This window comes from Uloborus diversus, chromosome 8 (genome assembly GCF_026930045.1).
Source record: "Uloborus diversus isolate 005 chromosome 8, Udiv.v.3.1, whole genome shotgun sequence".
Taxonomy (NCBI): Eukaryota; Metazoa; Arthropoda; class Arachnida; order Araneae; family Uloboridae; genus Uloborus; species Uloborus diversus.
Window position 1 is genome coordinate 100,772,610 of NC_072738.1, and position 25,164 is coordinate 100,797,773.

Sequence of the window (25,164 nt, forward strand, 5' to 3'; positions counted from 1 at the left end):
AGTTTTGTCTATAACGTTTTTGGAACTGCGATTTCGAAAAATTGGGTGGAGTAATTTTGCACTATTTTTCAAAAAATTTGATCCGGAGCTGCCCAGAAAAGTCCCATTCCATACCCTAACATCAACAAATATCGCCTCTAATTGCATTTTTAAGACTTCAATTTCTAAAAATGGCCTCCCAAAACATTACCAGAGACAGTCTAAAACTCCATAAAACAATTTTCTGGTTGTGCCACTGTGTGCAGCATGTCCTCAGAAAAGGGATATCACTAGGAATCAGTTTTTAAAAATGCTTACTCGCACTTTAAAATATAATACAGATGAGTAATTTATAATCTAGAGATCTATACTAATATTATAAAAAGAGAGGGCGGGTTTTTGTGTGTTTATATGTTCGAGATAATATCCGGAACCACTGCAACTATTTGAAAAATTCCTTCACTATATGAAAGGTGCTTTCTTACTGAGTGACATAGGATATAATTCGAAAAAATCCGATAAATAGTTCTTTCTTTATTCCAATTTAGGCCCAAATTTTACATAAATTCCCGAATATGGGAGTGAAAAATTACTTGCACACATTAATATTATATATCGTTGAAAAGGGTAGAATTTTCTGCATTCTAAACAAATTGTTTCAATGCTCTAACATAATTACGTCAGGAGTAATTTGCGTTTTTAGCTCAAACTTTTTAAGGCTTAGTTGAAATTTAGGCACTACTTTCTTCATTAAATCTATCAATAAAAAGTGAAGGAATTGTCCCACAGTTTTCTTTTTGACACCCTTGGAAAAAGTGACATTTTTTACTCCAGATCTCTCTTGACATGTGGTCGAAAAAATTAGCATCTATCTTCAAAGGGAAAAAAAATACAAGTGTTTTAAATCAAGTTCAAAAAATTTCATTTTGATTCAGGTTGTCTACCATTTTATTTTCGCCATTTGCACGATTACACTTTTTGAATCCATTGTTTCTTTCCTTATTTTGCATTTAATTTCTTAAACTTAGAGGAGAGTGGTAATGAATGGACCAATTTTTGGTTTTAATTTTTGTAATTTTGTATAACACTCGTTTTTAACTCAGAATTGGCTCTTTAGTTATTTTCCTCATTTGGTTATATAAAAAAGTCATAAAAGTTTGATTAGAGAATATCTATAATGAATGATAATAGGAAATAAAAATATAGAAATTTGGCCCATTCATCCTCACCCACGGGGCTGAATGGGCCATTCTAGGTGATGATTGGGCCACTAAATGAATTCAATAAAAACATGTGAAATTAAAATTAAAAAATATATATGTATCATAAATAAATAAAAATACAAGCAAAAAGGTTTATCTATTTCTTTCACATTTAATTCTTTTAACACCATCAAAGATATCCTGAAATGTTTCTTTGGCTTCATTCCCAGAAAGTTTCTGAAGCAAGCTGAAAAGTTTAATGAGCATCTGAACCTTTTTCATTTCCTTAACATCACAAATCACCAAAGATAATCTAAATTTTTGTTCCCAAAACTAATTTGTAAGCAGAATTTGATTTTTTTTAAAAAATCAAAAAAGTCTGATTTTTTGACTTAAATCAGATTTTTTAGGTTATTTTTTAAATCTTCAGAATGTGTAGATGTTAATTATTTTACATTTATAAATATAATATTGTCGCCTCAGGGCAACAGTAAGACATCTAATCCCAGAAATAACACTAAGATATCCTAACTGTTGCTCTGAGGCGACGATATATATCATACAATAGATAAATCCATGATAAAATTAAGATACGTTCCCTAACTATTAAGTGCATTTTTTTAAATTTGTAAATGCATTATAAGATGTGATTTTGTTTTATGCTTTGCTTAAAGATAAGGTTTCCATCATCATGTACGTTTTTAGCGAACAATAATATGTTGAACAATTACTTTTCTTTACTATATTAGTCATTGTGTATAAAAAAACTGCAAATTTATTTGTTCTGAATTGTAATTTTGGAGTAAAAGCAATATTGCCAAGAGTGAAAAATCAGTTTTACACACAGAAAGAAGGATCTATATAATTTTGCCTGTTGAAGTTAAGATAGTGTAAGGCAGTGTAGTTAAACTTAGAGCAATACATTTTTAAAATGCTAAATTAATTTATAAAAATAAAATCTGATTTTGATTAATGATTCTGTTAAAAAAATCACTTGATTCAAATCGATTGATTTAAATCAATGATTTTTTTTTTTAAATCATTTGATTTAAATCAACGAACAGTTTGTAAGGAGGAAAAACATTTGATTTCACTCAAGATAACCTAAAACTGACCCCCCCTCCCCCCGGAGTCAAAGATAGCTTAAAATAACATTTTTATTGACTTTTACTTGGAAATATTTTCCGGGTAGAGCACCTGAACTTCCTTCCTTGTAAGTGACTTAAACATAGTCCATTGTAGCATTTTTAATACTCCTTTGAAACATTTTTGAGGGAGATACCATGAATTATTTTCCCTAGGTTCACCAAAGATGGACTTGCGTTTCAAGACTCCTATTTTGGAAGTTTGTGCATGAAGAATCCAGGGGTGCTCCCCTAAGGACAAGGCTGCACCCCTTAATTATTATGAAGCCCACCAAAAAATAAAAATACCCCTCAAAACACCCCCTTAAAAATTTCAATTGCTCAGTCTGCGCCATGACCCCCCCCCCCCCTAGGTGGACACCACTGAAGAATCCTTTCCCCTACCCATTTTTCATTGCTACAAAGGGCCAAAATTTAAAAAGATCTTAGTCTCAAAATTATTTTAGGGAGAAATTCAGAATTCTCCTCTAACTCAAACCTAAAAACAGCTCTAATAAATCAGTGCGAGAATATTTTTTAGGGGAAACATCTAAACAAATTGCCTTAAGCTGGATAAATTTGGGTTTTAAGACTTGCTTCATTCCCCCCCCCCCCGGGGGACCCAATTCACCCCCCCCCCCTTTTTTTTACAAAGACAACCTAAAAGTTTAAAACTTCAATTTCTAAACAACTTTGGGGAGATGGAGAATCTGAATCTCTTCCAGCATCTCTTCCTTGAATTTCAGCCAGCGATTCCATACTTAACTTTCTGACATTCGACACTCTTAAAGAGCATGAATTTCGTTAAAAACTTTCCAATTTAATGATTTTAATAAAAATACCAATGAATTTAATTTCTTTGCCTCTTTACAAGGCATAGTAAGCATCATATGTGCAAAAAACTTGATACCCATGGCAAATGCAAAGGGATAGCGATTTTCAAAGTGAAAGCGTTAAAAGTATAAAGGACAGCACATAATTATTTAAATAAATTATTTTGGAATTGCATTTTAAGCTCTACAATAAAAGAACAATTAATAATAATCGACGTAATTGAAGCAAAAATCAAATTGAACCAGCAAACTAGATTTTAACTTGTTGACAAAAATTTGGCTTGAAAATTTTAACTTTGCTTTTTATAGGAATAAAAAGAAATGAATGTCATTTACTTCCCCTCCAAAAAAGCATAATAAGCATCAAAAATCAGAAAAATTTGATTCTCATATGGATCCAAAGAGATTGCTTTAATCATAATGAAAGCACCAAAAGTCTAAAAATGGTAAATAAAAGAATTCATTAAAACAAGAAAAACTTTAGAATGGTACTTTAATAAGTCTACCAGATGTTATATTATTAATAATAATCGACATAATGGATGTGGGGAAGAAAATAGTCAAACGAAAAATCGGATTCTCGATATTAACAGACAAAAAAAAGGACCAGTCTAGCTGGGCCCAGAGCCTGTTGCTGGTTGTCACTTTTGTATTTGTATTTGTAAAAAATAGCGGAATTCCGGTAAAAATCGGTGCAACATAATCACTCGTATTGGATTGGCGATAGAAGGAAATTTTTAAGAGCATGTAGAATAAAAAAAAATAAGGAGTTTGTAAGGAGATATTAACAGAATTCAGGAGTTTAAAGGGCCCTTATTTTCTTTTCTTAAAAAGCAGGAGTTTATAAGGAGTTTGTTAGGAGCGTACGAACCCCGTACTAGATACAAGTCAGCTTTTGATAACTCAAACCAAAGTCTTGAATATTCCTTTATCTGAAAGCTTTCCAAACTCTTGAGAAAGCTATGGGAACTTCTTGTAACTCGAACCACCAATAACTGAAAGATTTTACATGGGTGCCCACCTAGGGGGAATCATGGCGCAGACTGCCATGGAAATTTTTAGGGGGGATTGTTTTGAGTGGTATTTTTCTCATTTTTGGGTGGAGAGCTCTTGCTTTGAAAGGGAGAGGTCCAATATTTAGTGGGTGCCCCATTGGTCTTGGGGGTAGGGCACCCCTGGGTTTTAGCTGGGTTTTTTTAACTTTCAGAAATTTAGAGTTGACTGTATGTATATTGCAGCATAGTAATGGCTTAGAAACTACAGTTATTTTACTTTTATACTAATATACTTATCTAACACCAATTATTCTGTAACTATTTTATATTATATGTCGTCACACATCAATTATTTAATTTATGCATCGGCAATATTATGTAACTCTACTTAAAAAACAAATCTTACTTGTGAAGATTTCTTTTTTGGAACTGAAGATAACATTTCTTCAGAATGATAAGAAATGTTCTCATCCAATATCCAAGCATGATTTTCTGATCCAAAAAAGAAAACATAATGTTGTGGCTTTTTGGCTTTCCCAGGAGACTTCAATTCTACAGGTGGCTCCATTATCTTTGCTGGCCATGGAGGATAGCCTTTCATTTTGGCCCACACTAAATCTCCTGGAGAAAAATCTTTTGGAACCATATTGTAAGCTAAAGCTTTCACTACAATATGCTGTCAAGATGGAACTGAAATATAAGGTTGAATAAATGAGACAAAGCAAATGGAAGTAAAACAAAAAATAACAAGTCATTTTGCAAGTGAATATAAGACTAGAATGAGCTAGATCCTCAAATTTTCCAACACTGGAAAAAAAATCAAATTATATGAAAACTTTTTTCTCATAATTGTTTTTACATAAGAGGGTATACAAGTTTGAAAAATCAACTTTCATATTTTAAGGGTATATTTTATTGTGTATGCTTACTTATTTTTTGAGAAGTAGCAAAGTAGTGACTACATTTCAAAACTAGTTTGTAGTTGCTACGTTAAAAAAAAGTAGTTATGTAGTTTACTACACTTGTAACAAAGTAGTTGTAGTTCGCTACAAAAAAAAATGTAATTTTTCCAACTGCTGAACTTAGCAAAAGCTGGCCCAAAGACCCCAAGTCATTATGCAAAAAGCACCAACAAGTAATAGTTTGTACTTTTTGCATAAAACAAGCGAAAGAAACTTGATTTCTTCCAATGTTTTGCTTTAAACTGTCACGTGACTTGGGGTTTCACGAATGAAAGTCCTCACTCCCTCTATTATATCTCTTCTCAATGATTTAGTCATTTTAGTTGAAGAATGTGTTTACAGTAAACCTTCGTTTTATGCGGGTTACGTTTCACGAAAATGCTGCCTAAATTGAGACCTAATACTAGTGCTAAAATAGAGGTTTGGTTTCGTAGATAACAAAATACTTCACTCTAATTGTATAATAAGTTTAATGTGTACTTATATCGACTTTTATGCAACATGCATGAAGAAAACATAAATATTAGTTTTGTGTTCTGTTTATAAAGAGGAGCTGGCAATGATAGTCTTTTGGTAGTCATAAAGAACTTTTCTCTGTAATTCTTTGCAGAGCATTAACGCATCCATGATCACTTGCGTCATTTTCATGATAGAATCTTCCTTCACTAACAAATCAGAAAAATCATTTCTATTGTCTAGGAATGGCTCAAAATTTTCAATGTTAACGTTTTTGGTTGTGTGTCACTGACCTCGGTATCCTCGTTGGTTTTGGCCTGCTATGTCACTCTTAAAAGATCTTCTTCCAGAGAGTTCTGAACTTTTTTAGTTGTGAGTCACCAACATCGGTATCCTCAAAGGTTTTGGCTTCCTTTGTCACCCCTAAAAGCTCTTCTTCCAGTGAGTTATGAACTGTGCGAGTTTAATAATTTTACTTTTGAAAAGAGCTCTGAAACCAATCACATAAAATGTCTCCAGTGGCCCAAGTTTGATATTAGCACGCCAAAATGCAGTTGATTACGCGTAATCTGCAATCTTCAGGAGTTTAGATTTTGAAAGAGGTGAGAATTTTAACTGTTTGCATTGCCGCATCTGCGTAAAACCGAAGCTCATCCGCGTAAAATAAAGGTATCAAATCTTAAATCACATAAAACGAGGGTCTACTGTATTTTACATTAGGAGGGGGGAAGGAGGGATTTTGATTATTCAGGGAAGTTCTTACCTTTATCATTTTTTCAAACAATATTCTTTTGATTGTTTTATTCTTTTTCATATGGAGGATATTGTAGAGGGATTTTCCGTTTGTTCTAGACGGGTAGCTAGTTTTTTACACTTAATATCAGAGAATGATTTTTATCCTCCAAGTAGGCATCACATAAATCAAGTTGCAATTAATACACGCAACCTGACACCAAGCAGCTTAAAACATTTTCTTTTTACTTATTTTTTTTCAACAAAATGTTTCAAACACTTGATAGTTCATTGAAAATTTTCAACTTTTCAATTTACAAAGTTTGAACAGAACAACTTCTGTCGGGTCCTCTAGTTTTAATATAAAACAGCTAGGAAAAATCCTGTCTGCTTTTTCTGATTTAAACTGCCTAAAAAGAAGACTTTAAAAAAAAAAAAATCTTTTAAATTTTTTCCCTCAGAAATGAGTGTTTTCAATTCAAATTACTTCAGTAATAATTTATCTCAACAAAAACAACCCTGTTGTAAATATTTCTCCAGCCAAGAAAACCTTTACCTCTTTCCCACAAAAAAGAATGCCTTCATCCTAAACCCCAAAAACCCCAGCCTTAAAAAGTTATGATATCTAGTTTTCCCGCCAAGTACTGCCAAACTACCAGGGTTGGTTGAATTGGACCCAATGGGGGGTTTTTTTTGAAAAAACCCATTATTTAGCCCACTTTTGGATTTTTTAAAATTTTCTGAGAAGTTTAAAAAATTTTATTAATTTTAGAGACGTACCGAGTAGCACTTTGGCCGAGTAGCCGAGTACCGAGTACTCGGCCTTTCACTACTCGTCCGAGTACCGAGTACTCGGCCTTTCCCTACTCGGCCGAGTTTCCAAGTACCAATTATGTTTTAAGAAGAACCACCGACACACATGTGATAAATTTTGAACTTATTGGAGTAGTAGTATAGACCTCCTTGCCCATATAATAGTTTTTAAAACTAAATTCCTGCTGAAATTTAATTACGCATTATATAAACAATTTTGTTTGTGTCAAAAATTTTACAAAAAAATTATTTTTAAAATAAAAAATAAATAAATAAAAGTTATGATTAATCAAGTAGGAATTAAAACAAATTACAGTGAAATCCCTCTAATACGGACACTAACAGGACAAATTTTTGTCCGCAATAGAGAGGTGTCCTCAAATGTTATTTGCATTGGAACTGGGGAATTAAAAATTGTCCACATAACAGGGGTGTCCGCCTTTGAGAGGTGTCCGTTAGGAGGGGTTTCACTGTATACCAATCAATTATAGTTCTAGTCTGCCAAACATAAATAATTTTTAAAAGCAGATAAAACAAATGTGCAGGAATACTGCAGACACGTGTTTCTGACCCCCCGTTACAAGGAACGTCTTTTTCAGTGCATAACATGTGAGCTAAAGAATGTACAGACATACGACGAAAAAATCCAACTTTTGTCGGATGCCTTTAAATCCACGAGCTCCCATTTTGTGCATTGAAAAAGAAATTCCTTGTAACGCCAAAACATGTGTCTGCATTGTTCCTGCACTGTGCTTTTAACGTTGTTTTATTTCCTTTTATTTTTTAAGCAAAGGTATTTTTATATTTTTTATAACTAATTTTTGTTTGTAGCAAAAATCCATTTTTAATATAAAAATTCCATATTTTCTATACTTACCTTTTTTTGCATAATTTTTAATAAATAAGTTTTATTAACTTTGGGGACATTAAAATAAAGATTTATTCCATTGAAGCATTACAAACTTCATTTTTCTCAAAATTTAAGTTTGACTTATAAATTTTAATTGTAAATGATTGCAGAATATAATGCTTGCTCTTTTTTCTATAAATTTTAGTATCTGTCTTGGACAATACTCAATTTTTTGCAACTACTCGGTATTGGCCGAGTATCTGATCAGAATTTGGCCGAGTACCGAGTAGTTACCGAGTACTCGGTACGTCTCTAATTAATTTAAATACTTTCACAATTTAAACTTCTTTTTTATTTGTTCTTCACCACAGACAATTAACATAAAAAATGAATTTTGAACTTTAATGGTATTTCTTAACTCTTAACAGCATTAAAAAATAATTCAAAGATTTCAAAGAAATGTATTTAACTTTTTTCTTAAACTGGTCAATAAATAGCTCAAATTATCTTGACCAAGTCTTGTCTCGTCTGATTTTCTCAATATTTGTAGATTGTACAGAGGAAACTAATCTATAGTTAAAAGGCTTTCATGTGAATTATTTTCTGCTAACCAACACATCACAAATCTCGAAAAAACACAAGGTATATTTTTTAGAAATAAACAGATTTTTCAAACGGTCGACAGAAAACAGAACTGGTACAGTATTTTCATTATCTTACGAAAAAGTTTAATATTTCTTACTCTGTCCACAGAAATAGAAAAACAGGCAACATAAAATTCAAAGAAATGTCCTTATTAAGCTGGAATTCAATAAAAAGGGAATTTAAACTGATTGAGATTCTACAGTAGTTTTGAATAACAAAATTAAATACAATAAAGTAAAATGCAAAAAAAAAAATGTAATTAGAAACGAACAATAGATTTTATCACTCGAAAAGTAACTTAGCCTTAACTGTTGGTAATAATGAAAATTAAAAAATCTGAAATTTCACCATTCTTGGGGGTTTTTTTTGTCTTTTATACTTTTATTCATAAAACACTGAATTTTAACTAGTTTTCCAGCTTTTTTTACCTGAAAACAATTTTCGCACTTTGTCCATATACTTACGCTACAATATGCTTCAAGTACCCCACATTTTCCTTAAAAAAGACAAAAAAAAAAAAAAATTCTTTTATAAAACCCAACTTTAGTTGTTTTTTGGGGTTTTATTTAAAAAACCCAAAAAAACCCTGGGTCCATGGGCTTTTTTTAAAAAACCCAGGTTTTTGCCAACCCTGCAAACTACCATCCTCCCTGTTTTCCTCTTTCATCACCACTATTTTCACTAGAACCTGCCCTCATCACCAACTGCTTACCAATGAGTATAGATCCTTTAAATTGTTTTTAATTCTGTTTAACAGGTAGCTTTTGCGCACCAAGCAACTATCTTACTTTACAAAACCAAACAGCATTGAAAACAACTTTTTTCTAGGAACAAAAAGCGATTTTCACAATAATTTCTTTTTCAGAAAACTAAAGGAAATTCACAAAAAATTTTGCTCTTTCACAAAATGGGGATCCAAAAAATAAAACCTCGATCAACCCCTGGATACATTGCCTGCATGATTCTATGTTATTTCATCCCCTGGTACTTAAGTGCAGAAAAGTAGTGATGTTTCGGATATCCGAGGAAAAATAAAGATCTGTATCCGTATCCGTTACTTATTTGAGGGATTATGATCCCTCAATATATAGGACTATTTTAGAATATAAACAGATCATTTATATTCTAAAAATCTTTAAATATTTGAATAAAAGACTCTTGAATTCCCTTTAAATTAGGTTTTATTCCCTATTTAACTTTTAAGGTATCATTTCAGAAGCAAATTTGTATCCCCTCCCCCCCCCTTCTTGTTGCAAAAAGGAAGGGGATATAAGTTTTAAAAGTGTGTATCAGTGTATCTTTTTGTGGCATCGTAGCTCCTAAACAGATAAACCGATTTTGATAGTTAATTTTTCGTTCAAAAGATGACTTGATCGAAAGTGTTCTTAGCTTGGCCTCGGTTTTGTAGAACTTTATTTACCGGTTTAGATATTAGTTGAAAACCGACTTGATGCTTTTCACAATTAAGGTAGTAAAAATTTACCCGTACGTAAAAAAAATGTTGGCCCTAATTGCAAGAACGAAGTTTTCTGTGTTTGATATTTATTTGAAACTTCCAACTGATATAGAGTAGGAGCTATAATCTTGGTAAGTAAATTTTAATTGCAATTCTAAGCCTTTATACGCGTGATTGGTAGCGATTTCATAGTCGGAAGATAAGGAGAAAAAGCTCAATGATTTAAAATTTTTACCTGCCGTCAGTTTATATTTGTTAACAAATGTGTAATCTGACCCGCGAAATTTATCTTAATATGAGGTTGGCTCTCTGGGACATGTTTTGGTTTTTTAATTTTTAATTTAATATTAGTTTTTGTTATTGATTTACGGTTTCCGTTATTCTTCATTTTTGTTCTTCTCGGCATCCTTCCAAAAAAGTGAGATGAAATTCTCTTTTGTATTTACTGTCTGTAAAGGTGTTCTCGGCTCTGTATTTAGTCGATTCGTTGGAATGGGTCAGCGCTGCATTTATGCTGAAATAAAATGCGAAAAATTATTTCTAGACTGTGCAGTAGCAGCTTTACACTCTTGTTCCTGTATCCTACATTTACCGAGCAAGCTAGAAATAATTTTTCATTCCACCTAATCATTAATGCAGCACTGGCCCATTCCTTCCAACTCTCCCTTAATTTTAAAGGAGATTTCTTTAAAGAGTAAATCATAATCTTGATTATATTTTTGCCGCAGTTGACATTTTTTGAAGAAACTGCCATTATTCTAACGGGAATACCTTCCGTAACAAATTTTACACTTTGGATAGTTGAATTGGGTAAAAAATAATTTGAGATCCGTATCCACGGATCTTGACACTAATGATCCGTATCCGCAGATCTACTTTTTTAACGATCCGGCACATCACTACAGAAAAGGCAGAGGATTTGATTTGGTTCCTCACTCTAGATGTCAATTTCTTACTTAATGTGTTATAAAAATTCACTGAGTACAATCTTAACATCAAATGAGGGTTTATAATTTATTCAGCAAAAATAAAAAATATATAAAATCCATGAACTTTGTGAAATGATTAAAATGCAACAGAAATATGAATAGGTTTAAATACTTTCCAAAAAAGGTTTGAGTATTGATTGAGACAAACAGCCATTAGTAACATAAATTAATGTATATGTAGATTGCATGTGTAAATAGTAATCGTTTCTCTTCATGGCCTAGTCTGGCTTTTTTTTTTTTTTTTTTTTTAAGCCAGCAGCGGGAGGGGACCTCACAGATTTTCGCGAAGCCCAATTGCATTGATTCAGGTAAGAGCCCTAGTATTTCAAACAGGCTATATCTGAAAGAAAAATTGAGGGAAAAAATCCTCTTGCTTTAACTTTTTTTATATGACTTTGATTCATTAAGTCAGTTACACAAGCTATAAAAGTTAATTTTGAGCCTCCATAAAACAATGCACACAAAAAAAAGTTACAAGTAACATTTCAACAAAAGCATACAATATCGAACCAAACATTAAAATAGAGTAACATTTGTGAAATATTAAAAATCAAAATTCTTTGAAGAATGCAACACATTTGGGGGCACACACGCAATGACATATTTCATTAACAGATTATCATAGTTAACAAACAATTAAAACAAAACCAAGTTTTTTCTTCATATTTAAGTGTTAAATTTTATAATAATATGCTACACACTCAAAATTATATTAATACGCTTTGTCTATAACAAAAAACTGCAGAACGTTCTGTTAAATAGCGATTCTATTGCAGTTTTTCTACGTCGATTTCTTATGAATATATAAAATATGAAAATAAGATGTGTAAAATAATCATTTCTATAGATGGAAAAGAAAAAAGCAAAATTTAAAAGATACAACTTACGTCAAACAATGCAGGAACTAACTTTCTTTTCAATCTCAGAAAAATAAATATGAGTAACATAAAGCACAAACAGCTAACGTCTCACCCACTGAAATGTCTGGCCTCGAATGAGATAAACGGGAGAAACTGCAAAGAATTAAAAAATCACCGCCGCGCCGCCAAATTGAAACACACACAGCTTGGAAAAATTTTTTGACAAAACTAATACGGACTTTTATAGTGTTAAGAAGAAGAAGGATGAAAGTGAGTGTGTTCCTGGCACTGATATCTCATAGGTCGTTAGGATGAAAATAATAATAATTTGAAACATTTGCCTAACAAAACGATTTTTCAATCAAAACTACTTTGTGTGAAGTAAAGAAGAAATAGCAACGTCAAAAAGCACAAATTGCAGAATTCGCAACTCCAGAGCTCGAATACGCTATCTTGCGGTGATTTACAAAACTGCCGAAAAAACTAAAACATTGCGTTCCACGTGTTCATTTGGGACAAAATAACCGCAACAGCGTAACATAAAAAATATCTGATATAAACTGTGAGTACCATTTCATTTATCTTGTTCTGAGTGAATTTGAATAAATATCAGTTTCCCAATTCGATGAAAAAAAAAGCGGACTTAACAACATTGACTGGACACTAGGGCCATGCTGAAAAATTACTGCTTTTCCTTAAACTAATTCCACATAAATGATTTAAATAACCTTGTTACTAATCCAACTGAAATGGACAGTATGCAAATAAATTTTCTTGAAAATATTTATCGCAGAACAGATTGAAAAATCCAGAAAGAACGTTAAGAATTTGAACAATAAAAAATAAAAGCTTGGAATTTTTATCGCTAAAATATCGCGCAGTATGTGACAAAAATGTCAACAAATGCTGGAAATGTCACAAAAAAGTCAACAAATGCTGGAAATGTCACGAAACTGAACATAATATGTACCAGGGCCGGACTAATACTCCGTCAGTCCGTGCCCCGGCACGGAGTAAAAATTTTTGAGGGGCGCAAAATCGCCAAATCAAAATGAGAAAAATATTTGCAATGAGCGACTGAAAAAAAAAAAAAAACCTAAGTTCTCTGGAAAAAATACTGGCACTATCTACAAATGAAGAGGGCGCATCGCGATATCCCTTTATCTATTCTATAATCGTAGTCTGCATAAGGTTGAAGTAAAAGGTGTTAGTTCTTTTACCTATTACAGAGACTTTAAAATCATTTTAAATGAAGGAGAATAATCTGTAGGATCAACACCAGCCGGGACGCGTCCCGAACTGAAATTTTTTTTGGAAGATCACAGTGACTTCCCATCGGAGTGCCCATACTCTCTTGGAGGGGGAAGGAGAGCGATGTAAACATCCCAGTTTTTTTAGAAAACGAGCAGCCAATTTGATTTTACTTATGTAACGAAAGGAAATCCTTCGTGGCGTTAAAGATTTAAAATAAAAAAATAACGAAAATGACAATTTTTTCTGTAAAATTTGAGAACAAAATGCATATTAATATATATATATATATATATATATATATATATATATATATATATATATATATATATATATATATATATATATATATATATATATATATATATATATATATATATATATATATATATCTTTAGTAATATATCAGAGAACATCTGTACTAATAAGAAAAACAAAGAGCCGCTGAGATGAACGTTTCAAACATCTTTAAACAGGGGAAAAAAAACTACTGTAATAGGACTAACTTTCGCGAGCCGTAATTTTCACGAAAAGGAAGATAACGGTGATTTCGCGAGCTGAAAATTTCGCGATTTTTTTGTAAACAGAAGCGAAAGTTGAAAAATCCGACATAAAAAGAATTTTTGCGAGGTTTAAAATTTTCGATTATGACAGGGTTGCGAAAATTAAAACCTCTCGAAAAAAGTGCTTTTACAGTATTCAGTGCAATTTGGAAACTCATGGCAAGCTTTAGACTAAAAAATGTATAAATTTATAAAATAACAAGATAGCGTCTGGGGAGCTAATGTTTTTCTGTTTCTGTTTTTCTTACTTTCATTTTTTTTTCTTACCATGAAAATCTCACAGCCAAATGCTGAAAAATGTATGTGCCGCTGAAATATGGTTCAAACAGATAAAAAATCAAAGTAGAGAGAAATGGAGAGAAGTGAGATTTAAACGATTGTTATGAAAAAACGCACCAGAAGTTGTTAAATGGTTGAAGGGAAAAAACGAAGGTTAGAACAAGAATTCTACAGGAGATTAATGAGGCACGATATTTAAAATGAAACATAGTAGAAAATATGACCATAGTTATCACTCAAAAGTAAAAAATAAAATAATAAAAAATAAAAACACCTCCGTCCAAAACTGTGAAATATTCTACTGGGGCTGTAAGCGTTTGAATTCAAACATATTAAAATGTAAGGTAAGGGTGAAAATTGAAAATTTTAATGTTTGCATTTTTAGGACTGTAATTTCGAAAGAGTTCCAAGGGTTAGGGGAAATCCTAGAACCTGGTCCCTATAACATCATCAAAGATTGTCTACAGTTGTTTTCGAAACTTAAATAGTTTCGAAACTTAACTTGTTTTCGAAACTTAATTTTTGAAAAATTTCCGAGGAAGTCTCCTCGAATCTTACCCCTTCCTCTAACGTCATCAAAGATTGCTTACAACTTGCGTAGTTATAATTTCAATTTTGAAACGTTTTCGCGGAAGTTTTTTCGAACCTTCCCTTTCCACCATTAAAGATCAACTTTTGTTTAAACGATTTAAATTCTGAAAAATTCCGAGGGGGGAGGCACTTAATCCTCTTCATCCTGACATCCCGAAGATCGTCTAAAACTAAGATTTTCGAAATTAAAACTTCTGACAATTTACTACGAAGAATTCGTCAATCCCAGACCCCATCCCGTTCCTCTACTTCAACAAGTGTTGCCTGCCGACTGAGTGCTGTAATGGTTAGGAGTTGGCATCTTACGCCTGAAAACACAGGTTCAAACCTGGCTCCAATCGCTGGATTTTCAAGATGCATAAAATAGACAGTGCTCGGATTGTATGATTTTTCGGCATGTGAAATATCCTTCGATTATTCATTTGGCTTGAAGTACTCTCGGAAAAATTAAATTCACAGCTCAGTTTCGCATTGTAAGAACTCAGGTACCTCCATCTGATACGGAAACTGGGCGTCGATATTATCGTGGCACGGTGCCACGTAAAAGAATGGATGCTACATCGGGAGATCGCACTAGGTCTACAAAAGTCGATACCTCTAACACAACCTCATTATAAATAAATAAAAAAAGACAAAAATTGCTAACAACTGCATTTTTGTTTTGAAAATTTTCCTCTCTAGACGTTTCAACAACCCTTTCTTCCCCTCCTTTTTTCAAATTCTGTTTACAGAAAAATTTCGAATGGTTTAAAATTTTGTTCTGAGCCTTCTAGTTCGAAAAATTCCAAAGGTCCCCTTAACATTTCTTCTCTTCCTAATATCATTAAAGATTGTCTAAAATAACGTTTTCAGAGCTACAATTCAGAAATTTTTTTAAGGTGTAACCCCTAGACCCCTTCATTATGCGAAAAGTTTACCCTTGACGCAATGTTCACATTGCTCTTTTTTTTTTTTTTTTGAGCAATTATGAATTGCTTATTGTTTTCACTTGACCGTTGAACGACGTCCGTCCCTTGATTTTATTTTTCTATTTAATGCAGGCGTCCACGTGCCTCAGAATCGAATTATTTATAAACAACCTTCTCGACTGTACAATTTTTTTTTTCGCGAAAAAAGTATCCAGCACATAGCATTCAGCACATAATTTGAGTCTTGAGTTCCAATTTTCATTACGATAAGAGCCATTAGTAGAACCAACGAGTAGGGTCCTTTCGCAATTCGTAATTGCAAAAAACATAATCTGATTTTAAAATCTCAAAATTGAAACTATTTTATTTATTTATTTGCACATAGAAAAAGGATTAGTAATATGCATGCAACACATAAGCATAATTCTACTAATTCCAGATCCCACATATAGATAACACAAGTCCCTTTATTTATATGCTCATATTCTAGTAAGGACTCCCACTTAAACCAGATGTTAGACAGCTCTCTTTGAGACCGCTGTCATATGAATGGAGAATTGGAAATCATCAGAATCAAATCTGTCAACCGATTTGAAAATTATTATTAATATTTACAATTTACAATAAATGCCAAGTTACTTTGACACATTTTATGCGTTTGCCAAAAAATGTAAAAAAGAGCATATGTTTTTTATTTGTAGGGGGGGGAGGGGGGCTCTTTATACATGCAGTTCAAAAGGGGCGCAAATTTTCCTTTTGCACGGAGTGGTTCAAAAGCTAAATCCGGCCCTGTATGTACTAATGTATGGAAAAAACAGTACATAATGAAAATGCTGTTCGAAGCGAACCAAAAATTTATGAATACCGAATTCAACATCGTGAAAATGGCTGCTTCAGAACAACTTACTGTGTGTTTTACATTAATTTTTTACTTTCGTAATACTTTTTGATTTCTAATCTCTTTCTACATGGGTCAGAATAACCAAAAGACTTTGAAAAATCTTTTCAAATGAATAAACAACAAAAAATCATACATGCGAACAAATATTTCTGTCATTTCCTAAGTTTAGAAGCAATTTATACGTTACTGCTTGCGTTTGTTTTAGTTTTTTCATCCGCCATTAGACAGTGACTGCAGCGTCTCCTATAGTTTGTTGGAGTTGCGAATTACTGAAGACACATGTTTCGGCGTTACACGGAACGCCTTCATCATTGCAAAAAGTAATGAGCTTATGGATGTGTGCTTTTTGACGTTGTTATTTCTTCTTTACTTCACTTTTCAACACAAAGGTATTTATTTATCTTACTTTCTGTGTTTTAAAACCTAAAGAAAACATTTAAATAGTTGAAATTAAATCTGTTCAGAGTTACGTACAAAATACAAATGTGACGACCAGCTACAGGCTCTGGGCCCAGCTAGGCTGGTGCTAGCCAGTTTTTTATTAGTCCCCAATGAAGATCAATGGCCCTCTTAAAGCTATCCAACCTCTTGCTCGTTACCGTCTCTTCCAGTAAGCTGTTCCAAGTGCTCACGACCCTGCTAAAGTAAAATTTTCCCCTAATTTCTAGGTTGGCCTGAGATTTTAATAGAAAAAAACAATGACCCCTCGTCTTGCTTTCCGTACAAAAATTTAACCGGTTAACATCTTTCATTTTGATACATTTAAACAACTGAATCATGACCCCTCTGACTCTCCAGACTATATACATATTAAGTCTGGATCATAATTTAAATCTGAAAGTCCCCTTACTAGTTTAGTAACCCTTCTTTGAACCCTTTCCATACAGAAATGTCTTTCCTGTGATAAGGAGACCAAATCTGAACAGCATACTCCAAATGAGGTATTACTAACGAAAAATAGTAATGAGGTGCCCTATGAAAAATTAATGTTTTTCCCACATCATAAAAGTGGGTGTGCTTTTTTTGACTTCTGATAGAATTTGCCTTGCTTGCCCCTTACCCCATCTCCCAGAAAAGCAGGGCCGATCCTAGCAGGGCGTGCACACCGCACAAGGGCGGCCAATGCAAGGGGCGGCCGCGGGCCGCATCGTATCGTTCTTATAATCAAGCAAAATTCCTCAATAATTTCTCATAAGATAACTTATAATAAATCGAATAAATATGCTGAATTTTAAATGTTCAATTATCAAAGTACGTAAGTTTCGATTTCCCGACAGCATAGCATATTGTATTTATGTAAAAAGAGAAAGCTATACTGATTAGATACTCTCGCAAGCATTTCAAGCAACAAATTCTGTGTTCAATAATCGTGGATGCGTGGAGAGAAAGTGGAAAATTGCGACTCCCCTGGGAGTCAAACATATTTGAATGACGAACTTAAATTTTGTAATTTTCCCCCTTTACGGTAATTTTTTCTGATTAAGATCCCGAATGAACTTCCCGGTTTCTGATCAGGTAGGAGGACAGGGCTCTTGCACCGGGAAGTAAATTTAAATGTAAGTCCAAAACGAAGATCCAAAAGATGCCATGACCTCCTTGACGAGACTAAAGAAGGCTTAAAATCGCGTTTCTAGGACTTAAATTTCGGAAATTTTCACTGGTTGAACCACCGATCTTAAGGACCCAATTAAGTCTCTGATTCACTCCTTCCACCTTAACTTAATCAAACATAGCCTAAAAATGTTGGCTTCAAAATCCAAAATTTGTTTTCAGAGGACAGCGTTTCCTAATGTCATCAAAAATTGCTTAATGACATTTTTCGGATTTCTTCGCGATGGATGTCCCCGAAATCTATTCCCAAACATTACTGCTAAAGACAGTCTCAATTAGCGTCTTTAGAAAGACCTCTAATCTCACCCCCTCTCACTTAACGTACTAAAAAACTAACTAAAATTGCGTTTTTCAAACATCAGTTTCAAGAACTTTCGGAGAAGGACCCCGAATCCCCCTTTTCTCCAACCTTATCACTATACTCCTCAAAATTTCGTTTTTAGACGGTTCCGTGGAGCCACAGAACGCTTCCTGCCTAAACTAACATGAAATTGACTTCGGTTTCAAAAAACAGTTCGTGAGGACACACTGAACCCCCACCCGCTCCGAAATGGGAAGATTGGGCGCCGGGAACTTTGTGCGCCGAGCATTTTGGGCGCCGGGAACTTTGGGCGCTGAGCATTTTGGGCGCCGGGAACTTTGGGCGCCGAGCATTTTGGGCGCCGGGAACTTTGGGCGCCGAGCACTTTGGGCGCCGGGAACATTGGGCGCCGAGCACATTGTGCCCAATGTTTCCGGCGTCCAAAATGCTCGGCGCCCAATGTTCCCGGCGGCGAATTTTTAAACGCTCTCAATGCTTACGTTACGGAAGCTACCGGTTAGTTAACCATGTGACAGCTAATGATCACGTGCTCCAATCAACTGCTTAGAACGGTAACCGGTTGATCATAGAACGCTGCGGTTAGTAACCGGTCGACCGGTGAGGTTCGTCGAACGCAAGGAATGCTTGCGTTCGCCGAGCTCAACTGGTAGCTACCGGTTAATCGATCACGTGACATCTAATAATCACGCAGCAGTTAGCAACTGGTTACTCAGTGGTCGACCGGTTAGGATCGCCGAACAAAACCAATTACAGTACATTGGCGAAATGAGAAATGAAAACGAGCGCGTTCTATTAAACAGCATGGTGACCTGGATACATTAAAGCAACCCCGAGTAAAATGTAAACAGAGCCGCCCCTTTAAATTGTGAGGTAGAAATTGCAATGCGAAATATTGCTGTTTAAAGTTTTAGTTTGTTTTAATTTCACGATTTACTGTTTTTTGTGTCGTGAAATATTTCCATTTTCGTAGGGTTTCTTCTGAATCTTAATTTACGTCTGTATTGTTGTTGTGTTTGGAACCCTTTCCCCCAACTACCAATTACTTCTGAAATGCTCCAAATTCAGAGTTAATTACAATACAATATGAATAGCAACCCCTTCTGCAAGTTTTCCGGATTTTTCGCATGCCATGAATGTAAGGGAAAAAAACGGAAACGAACAAGTTCAAAGGGTGCAAGAATGCACTAGCCAAGGGCACTCACTTTGGCTCCCCTCCCCCCTCTAACTTAACTATCACAGGTGCTATGAATTCAAAGTCAATTATACAGTATTTGCTGTAAACTTCTTTGATAGGGAACATTTTAAAATAATTAAGGTTTTGGTGCAATCTGCAAATTGTTATCAATTGTCAGTCCATTCAGGCAAAATTAACAAGGCAAAAAAAAAAAAAAAAATTTTTTTAGAGCTCTGAATATATTATTATCATTAGCATACAAATGAACTCACACCTATTAGACTATAATGATTTAGTACAGTTAATGAGTGACACAAGCTCGGAGCATAAAACAATCGAAATGGAAAAGCTTACAGTTCCTGGGGCCAATGACTACTGATTGCGAGTAGTTGGTGGTAGCCAAACGTGTCATTTTAATTTTTTCTAGGAAATGGGGGGGGGGGGGGAGTGTGCAAAGGTTGACACTGGTCGCTCAAATTCTCACGAGCCCCACAGAGCATAGGAGCAGTGACTCAACATCTTCCCACCCATCCTTTCCCCTTTTTATTTTCTTTTTATAAAACTAAAAACTGAGACAGATGAAGGTGAAATTAAATTAAATAAAAAGGATTATATTCTTTCCTGAGATAAAATATATTTCTTAGATCATTAAATGGTAGTATTTTTTAAAGATTTTCTCACGACATTTTTATTATTAAAAAACTTTATGAAATAACCAAAATCTTCAACATATTGTTCAGAGAAAACCAATAAATTAAAACATCAACAACATAAGAGAAGCGCACTCAGATTGTATTTCAGTTACTATTCTCAAGAATATAAAAAAATCAACAGTCAAAGAAACTCATTTTGAAACAGCATGTAATATCTACCATGTTAAAAATCTGTTCTGCGTCTCTTTCAATGTGAGTTTATTGCGAATGTTTACAACAAGCAGAATTTTCCAAACATAACAACAATACAGGCGTAAATTAAGATTCAGAAGAAACCCTACGAAAACGGAAATATTTCACAACACAAAAAACAGTAAATCGTGAAATTAAAACGAACTAAAACTTTAAACAGCAATATTTTGCATTGCAATTTCTACCTCACAATTTAAAGGGGCAGCTTTGTTTACATTTTACTCGGGGTTACTTTAATGTATCCAGGTCACCATGCTGTTTAATAGAACGCGCTCGTTTTTATTTCTCATTTCGCCAATGTACTGTAATTGGTTTTGTTTGGCGATCCTAACCGGTCGACCACTGAGTAACCGGTGCTAACCGCTGCGTTCTATCATCACCGGTTACCGTGTTAATATGAAGCACGTGATCATTAGATGTCACGTGATCGATTACCTGGTAGCTACCAGTTGAGCTCGACGAACCTCACCGGTCGACCGGTTACTAACCCCAGCGTTCTATGATCAACCGGTTACCATTCTAAGCAGTTGATTTGAGCACATGATCATTAGCTGTCACGTGGTTAACTAACCGGTAGCTACCGTAACGTAAGCATTGAGAGCGTTTCAAAATTCGTCGCCGGGAACATTGGGCGCCGAGCATTTTGGACGCCGGAAACATTGGGCGCCGAGCATTTTAGGCCCCCGGAATACTGGGCACAATATGCTCGGCGTCCAAAGTTCCCGGCGCCCAAAATGCTCGGCGTCCCCCTGCGTCCAAAGTTCCCTGCGCCCAAAATGCTCGGCGCCCAAAGTTCCCGGCGCCCAATAGTCGGCGCCCAATCTTCCTAGACCGCGCCCGCTCTTAGTCTCATCGTTCTCAAACAATGCCTAAAATATGATGTTGGGACTTCAATTTCTAAGAAATTCCGGATTAGAACTGCCTGGCTTATGTAACTTTTTACGGCGCTAGGGCATACCCATCAATGGTCGAGGTGAGGTGGACAAAACTCAATAGTTGTTTTTTTTAGATATTAATATCGAAAAATATTCGAAAGATCCACCGAAGCTTCCCAGTTTCGTTAACGTCACCAAAGATAATATATAATTGCGCTTTTCGAAATATCTGCTTGGGAGCTCCAAAACCCTTCCTTCCCCAAAATAGCCCATAATGGATTTTCGTTCCGAAAAGTATTTCGGTTCAGAACATTTTCACGTTACCCCTATCGTTTTCAAATATAGCCAACAATGGGTTTTTGAAACAATAGTGCCGAGAAACACCCGGAGGAAGGCCGCCAGATCCCCTATCATAAGCAAAGACAGCCTAAATTTGCGTTTTAAACTTCAATTTCGAAACCTTTCGATGGGAGACGATTGAATCTCCCTCCCTCTATCAACATCTACAAAGGTGACCCAAAATTGCGCGTTTAAAACTTCAGTTTCAGAATATCTTCGGGAAGAGTGCGATCCTTCCTACGCTACGCTCATCAAAAATAGCTTCGAGTTGATTTCAATTTTGAAAGAAATTTAGGCAAGATTTCCAACATTACTTTCCCCTGAAGTCTCGAAAAAGTTCCTAAAATTGTGATTGAAAAGTGCGAAATGATGTGCAAATGAAGTGACGAATAAAAGACATTCCGTAGAACACTGTAACATGTTCAAAGATTGCCAACTGTCCCCCCCCGGGGAGGGGGAAAATTCGAAAACACTTCTTTTACTGTGTAAAGATTTAAAAAAAAGGAAATTATAGAAAATGCGGAACTTTATCATCCGAGGGGGGGGGGGGGGATCGGCCTCTGTGGTCTCCGTTTTGTCATTGTCCATGGAAAGTCCTTCGCTGTTAACAAACTGCTAAAAGCATATTTTTTCCCCTGGAAATATACGTGCAATTAATTAAAGAATAAGATATGTGTTTCCCTCCGTTTTATTACCTCTTTCGTTTGTTGCCCACTTATTTCTGTTGTTGTAGTTATGAGGTGGTTGGAACTATGTTATCTATTATTTATCTAGTTGTTAACTCACACAATACATTGGTGAGGCTCGTATCGGACCCTTCTCCACTCTGTGGGCACTCATGGAGTCATGTTACATCATCCTTGGAAATCAAAAGTTTCCTGGATAAGGATCATTGTAAGGAGGGGAAGGGATAATGGGCTGTGAATTATCTTTGTCTGGCTGGAAATACCTGTATAGTCTATATTCGTTCCTCTTTTAAATGAAAAATAACAGTGTCATTAATGCCTTCATTTCGAAAGAAATGTCTGAAAATTCGGCATGTTTTACTACCCCCACCCCATTCATGTGATCCCACAGTCTTTTAGGCCGACAAGATTTTTAGCCAATTAGAAAGCTTTTGAAAATCTACGCAAATTTTCTTTGAAGAACAGACTTATTTCGTAATCATTCTAGTACTTGAAGTCATCAAACGTGTGAACTTGTTTAAAGTCTTCCTACAGAAATCTTCACTGTCTTTTAGCGATCATCTTTGCAATCAGAGTCAAAAACAAAATATTTTGAGGGAAACTTTTGTTTATTAATGCGTTTTTTTCCCTTAGTTCAAAAATTTATTTACAATTCACTCGTGATAATACTGTACTGTTCGTTTTAAAAATTGTATACAAGAATGAATTCCATATTTAATTTACTAGGGTGTCCGAAGTCATTCTTCAAGTTTTCCTAATTTGACAGCTTTATCAAAGCTAATTTTAATGAAGTTGTTTAAAAAATAAATAAATAAACTTCCGTACATGATATGTTTTTAAAATCTGAATATTTCTATCTACTTAATAATTAATAGTCTCTGTTTAACTTTCAATCGAAATCTTAGATTGAAACTAGTTTGGGGTCCCATTACATTACCCTCCTAACATTTTTTTAAATCTTAAGCTAAAGAAATAATTCTTCGAAAGTTTCTCGTGCGTGCTTGTTTGACAATTAATAACTTATGTTCAAATTTAGTAATATTATCCATTTTTTCAATTCAAAAAATGTTAAATATTTTATTTTTTAAAACCTTAAGTTTTTTTCCTTAGTTTTATTTTTACTTAGTTTCATTCATTTATTTAATTAGTTATTTATTTTTTGCACATATTACAAAACCGTTTTTTGCATATGTGCATATGTAATTGCTAATTTTGGCTGGTTGGTTGATTTGATTTTTATGGCGCAAGAGCCCTTGAGGGCTATACTGCGCCAACTAATTTGACCCCTTTTGACGTTTAGTGCATATAAACGATATTTAAAAAAAATGCATATTACTGCGTTTTTAATATTTTTTTTCACTTCTTCTTCACGTAAGTTTAAAAAAAGAAAAAAAACAGAAAAATAAAATTAAAAATTAATTTGAATTTTGACAACTGGAATTTAAATTATATTTTTCGCAATCACCAGTGTGTGTGTGTGTGTGTGTGTGTGTGTGTGTGTGTGTGTGTGTGTGCGCGTGTGTGTGTATGAGTGTTTGTGTGTGTGTGTGTATGTGTGTATGTGTGTGTGTATATCTGTGTATAGGTGTGTGTGTGTGTGTAGGGTATGGACGCAACCTGGAGACTGTTTTCGCTAGAGGAGCAGCATCTGGAGGAGCCGGTCGACGGCCGAGCTGCAGAGGGAGACAGTGGGAAAATAAAATCATAGGACATCAAAACAGTCAAGTGAGAACAATAAGCAATCGTGATTGCTCAAATAAAAGAGCAAATATTTTTTTTGTTTCAGCGCATACTTTTTTTAGCTTTTAGTAAATATTTGAAGTATTTTTAGTGCATATATATGCATACATTTCTTCACGAATTTTAGTGCACATAATCCGGGCTCTAATCATTTTCCTTGTCTTTTTTTCCTGTGAAACTTGGTGAGAGTTATTTTTCTTCACTGTTTGCAATTTTTATTTTATTACATGTTATTGTCAGTTTTAATAATTGTAAGACAATCTGATGAAACAAATGAAAGAGCAATTCAACGAATATTTGTTTCTGTAAATGTGATTAATTTAAAATAATTTTTGTTACATGATATTCATGCGTCGTTGCGTGTTTTATAAATTTAAAAGTTTCTTATGCATTTATATAGTGACGGAGGACCGTCAATATGAAACTTTATAATATTTCTCTCGCTTAGAGTGATTTTATGTATATTTTAATGATTGAGAAATGTTTTCTTTACTTTTTTTTTTTTTTGTTTTTGCATTTTGCAATCAAAATTTTTGTTTTTCCTAATATTGCAGTATTGTCATTCTTTTGATCTGTTACATTTTTATGGAAGCGATATAATGAACCAGGAGTGTTTTTTAAAACTCATATCGTCACGCCGGTGGACGCATACAGGGATTTATTTGAGGAGGGGCGGGCAAGCCAAACATGAAGGTAACTTCGCAAATTGAAATTATAAAATTATTCAGATTTGGTAGTTTTGAATTTATTTCTTGCGAGGGGGGTGTCATGTCCCCCTCCTTAACGCCCTTGACCCCTCAGAACTCTTAAAGTGCCCCGCCCCCTTAAATACGACCCTGCCCCCCAAACTTTCAAAGTGCCCCCCCCCCCCCCGGAGCAAAAAGTCTGAAAGAAACACTGCAAGAAAGTGCTCCAAAAGAGGGGTCGTCCCGAACTCTCCTTGCACTGTCACAATCGGAAATACTTCACAATTGCGTACTTTGAGTTTGAATTTCAGAAAAAATCGGGGGGCGAGCCCCGATATTCCATAAATAGTCTTAAACTGTTTTTCGAACTACAATCTTGAAATATTCCCCCCGGACCCCTCTTTCTTTCACATAATCGAATGTAATGTAGAGTTGTA

General features: G+C 34.5%; 1 protein-coding gene across 3 annotated transcripts in view; it reads right to left on the minus strand.

The window, feature by feature from the left end:
- Positions 1 to 12,030, minus strand: part of LOC129227498 (cytokine-like nuclear factor N-PAC) — a 137,882-nt gene extending 125,852 nt beyond the window's left edge. For all 3 annotated transcript variants that reach the window (XM_054862075.1, XM_054862073.1, XM_054862074.1), the window contains exons 1-2: positions 11,924 to 12,030; positions 4,540 to 4,823 (exon numbers count right to left, since the gene is read on the minus strand). In XM_054862075.1, the coding sequence (XP_054718050.1) occupies positions 4,540 to 4,779 (240 nt within the window). In that variant the 5' untranslated portion in view covers positions 4,780 to 4,823; positions 11,924 to 12,030. The remainder of the gene's footprint in view (positions 1 to 4,539; positions 4,824 to 11,923) is intronic.
- Positions 12,031 to 25,164: the final 13,134 nt, after the last annotated feature.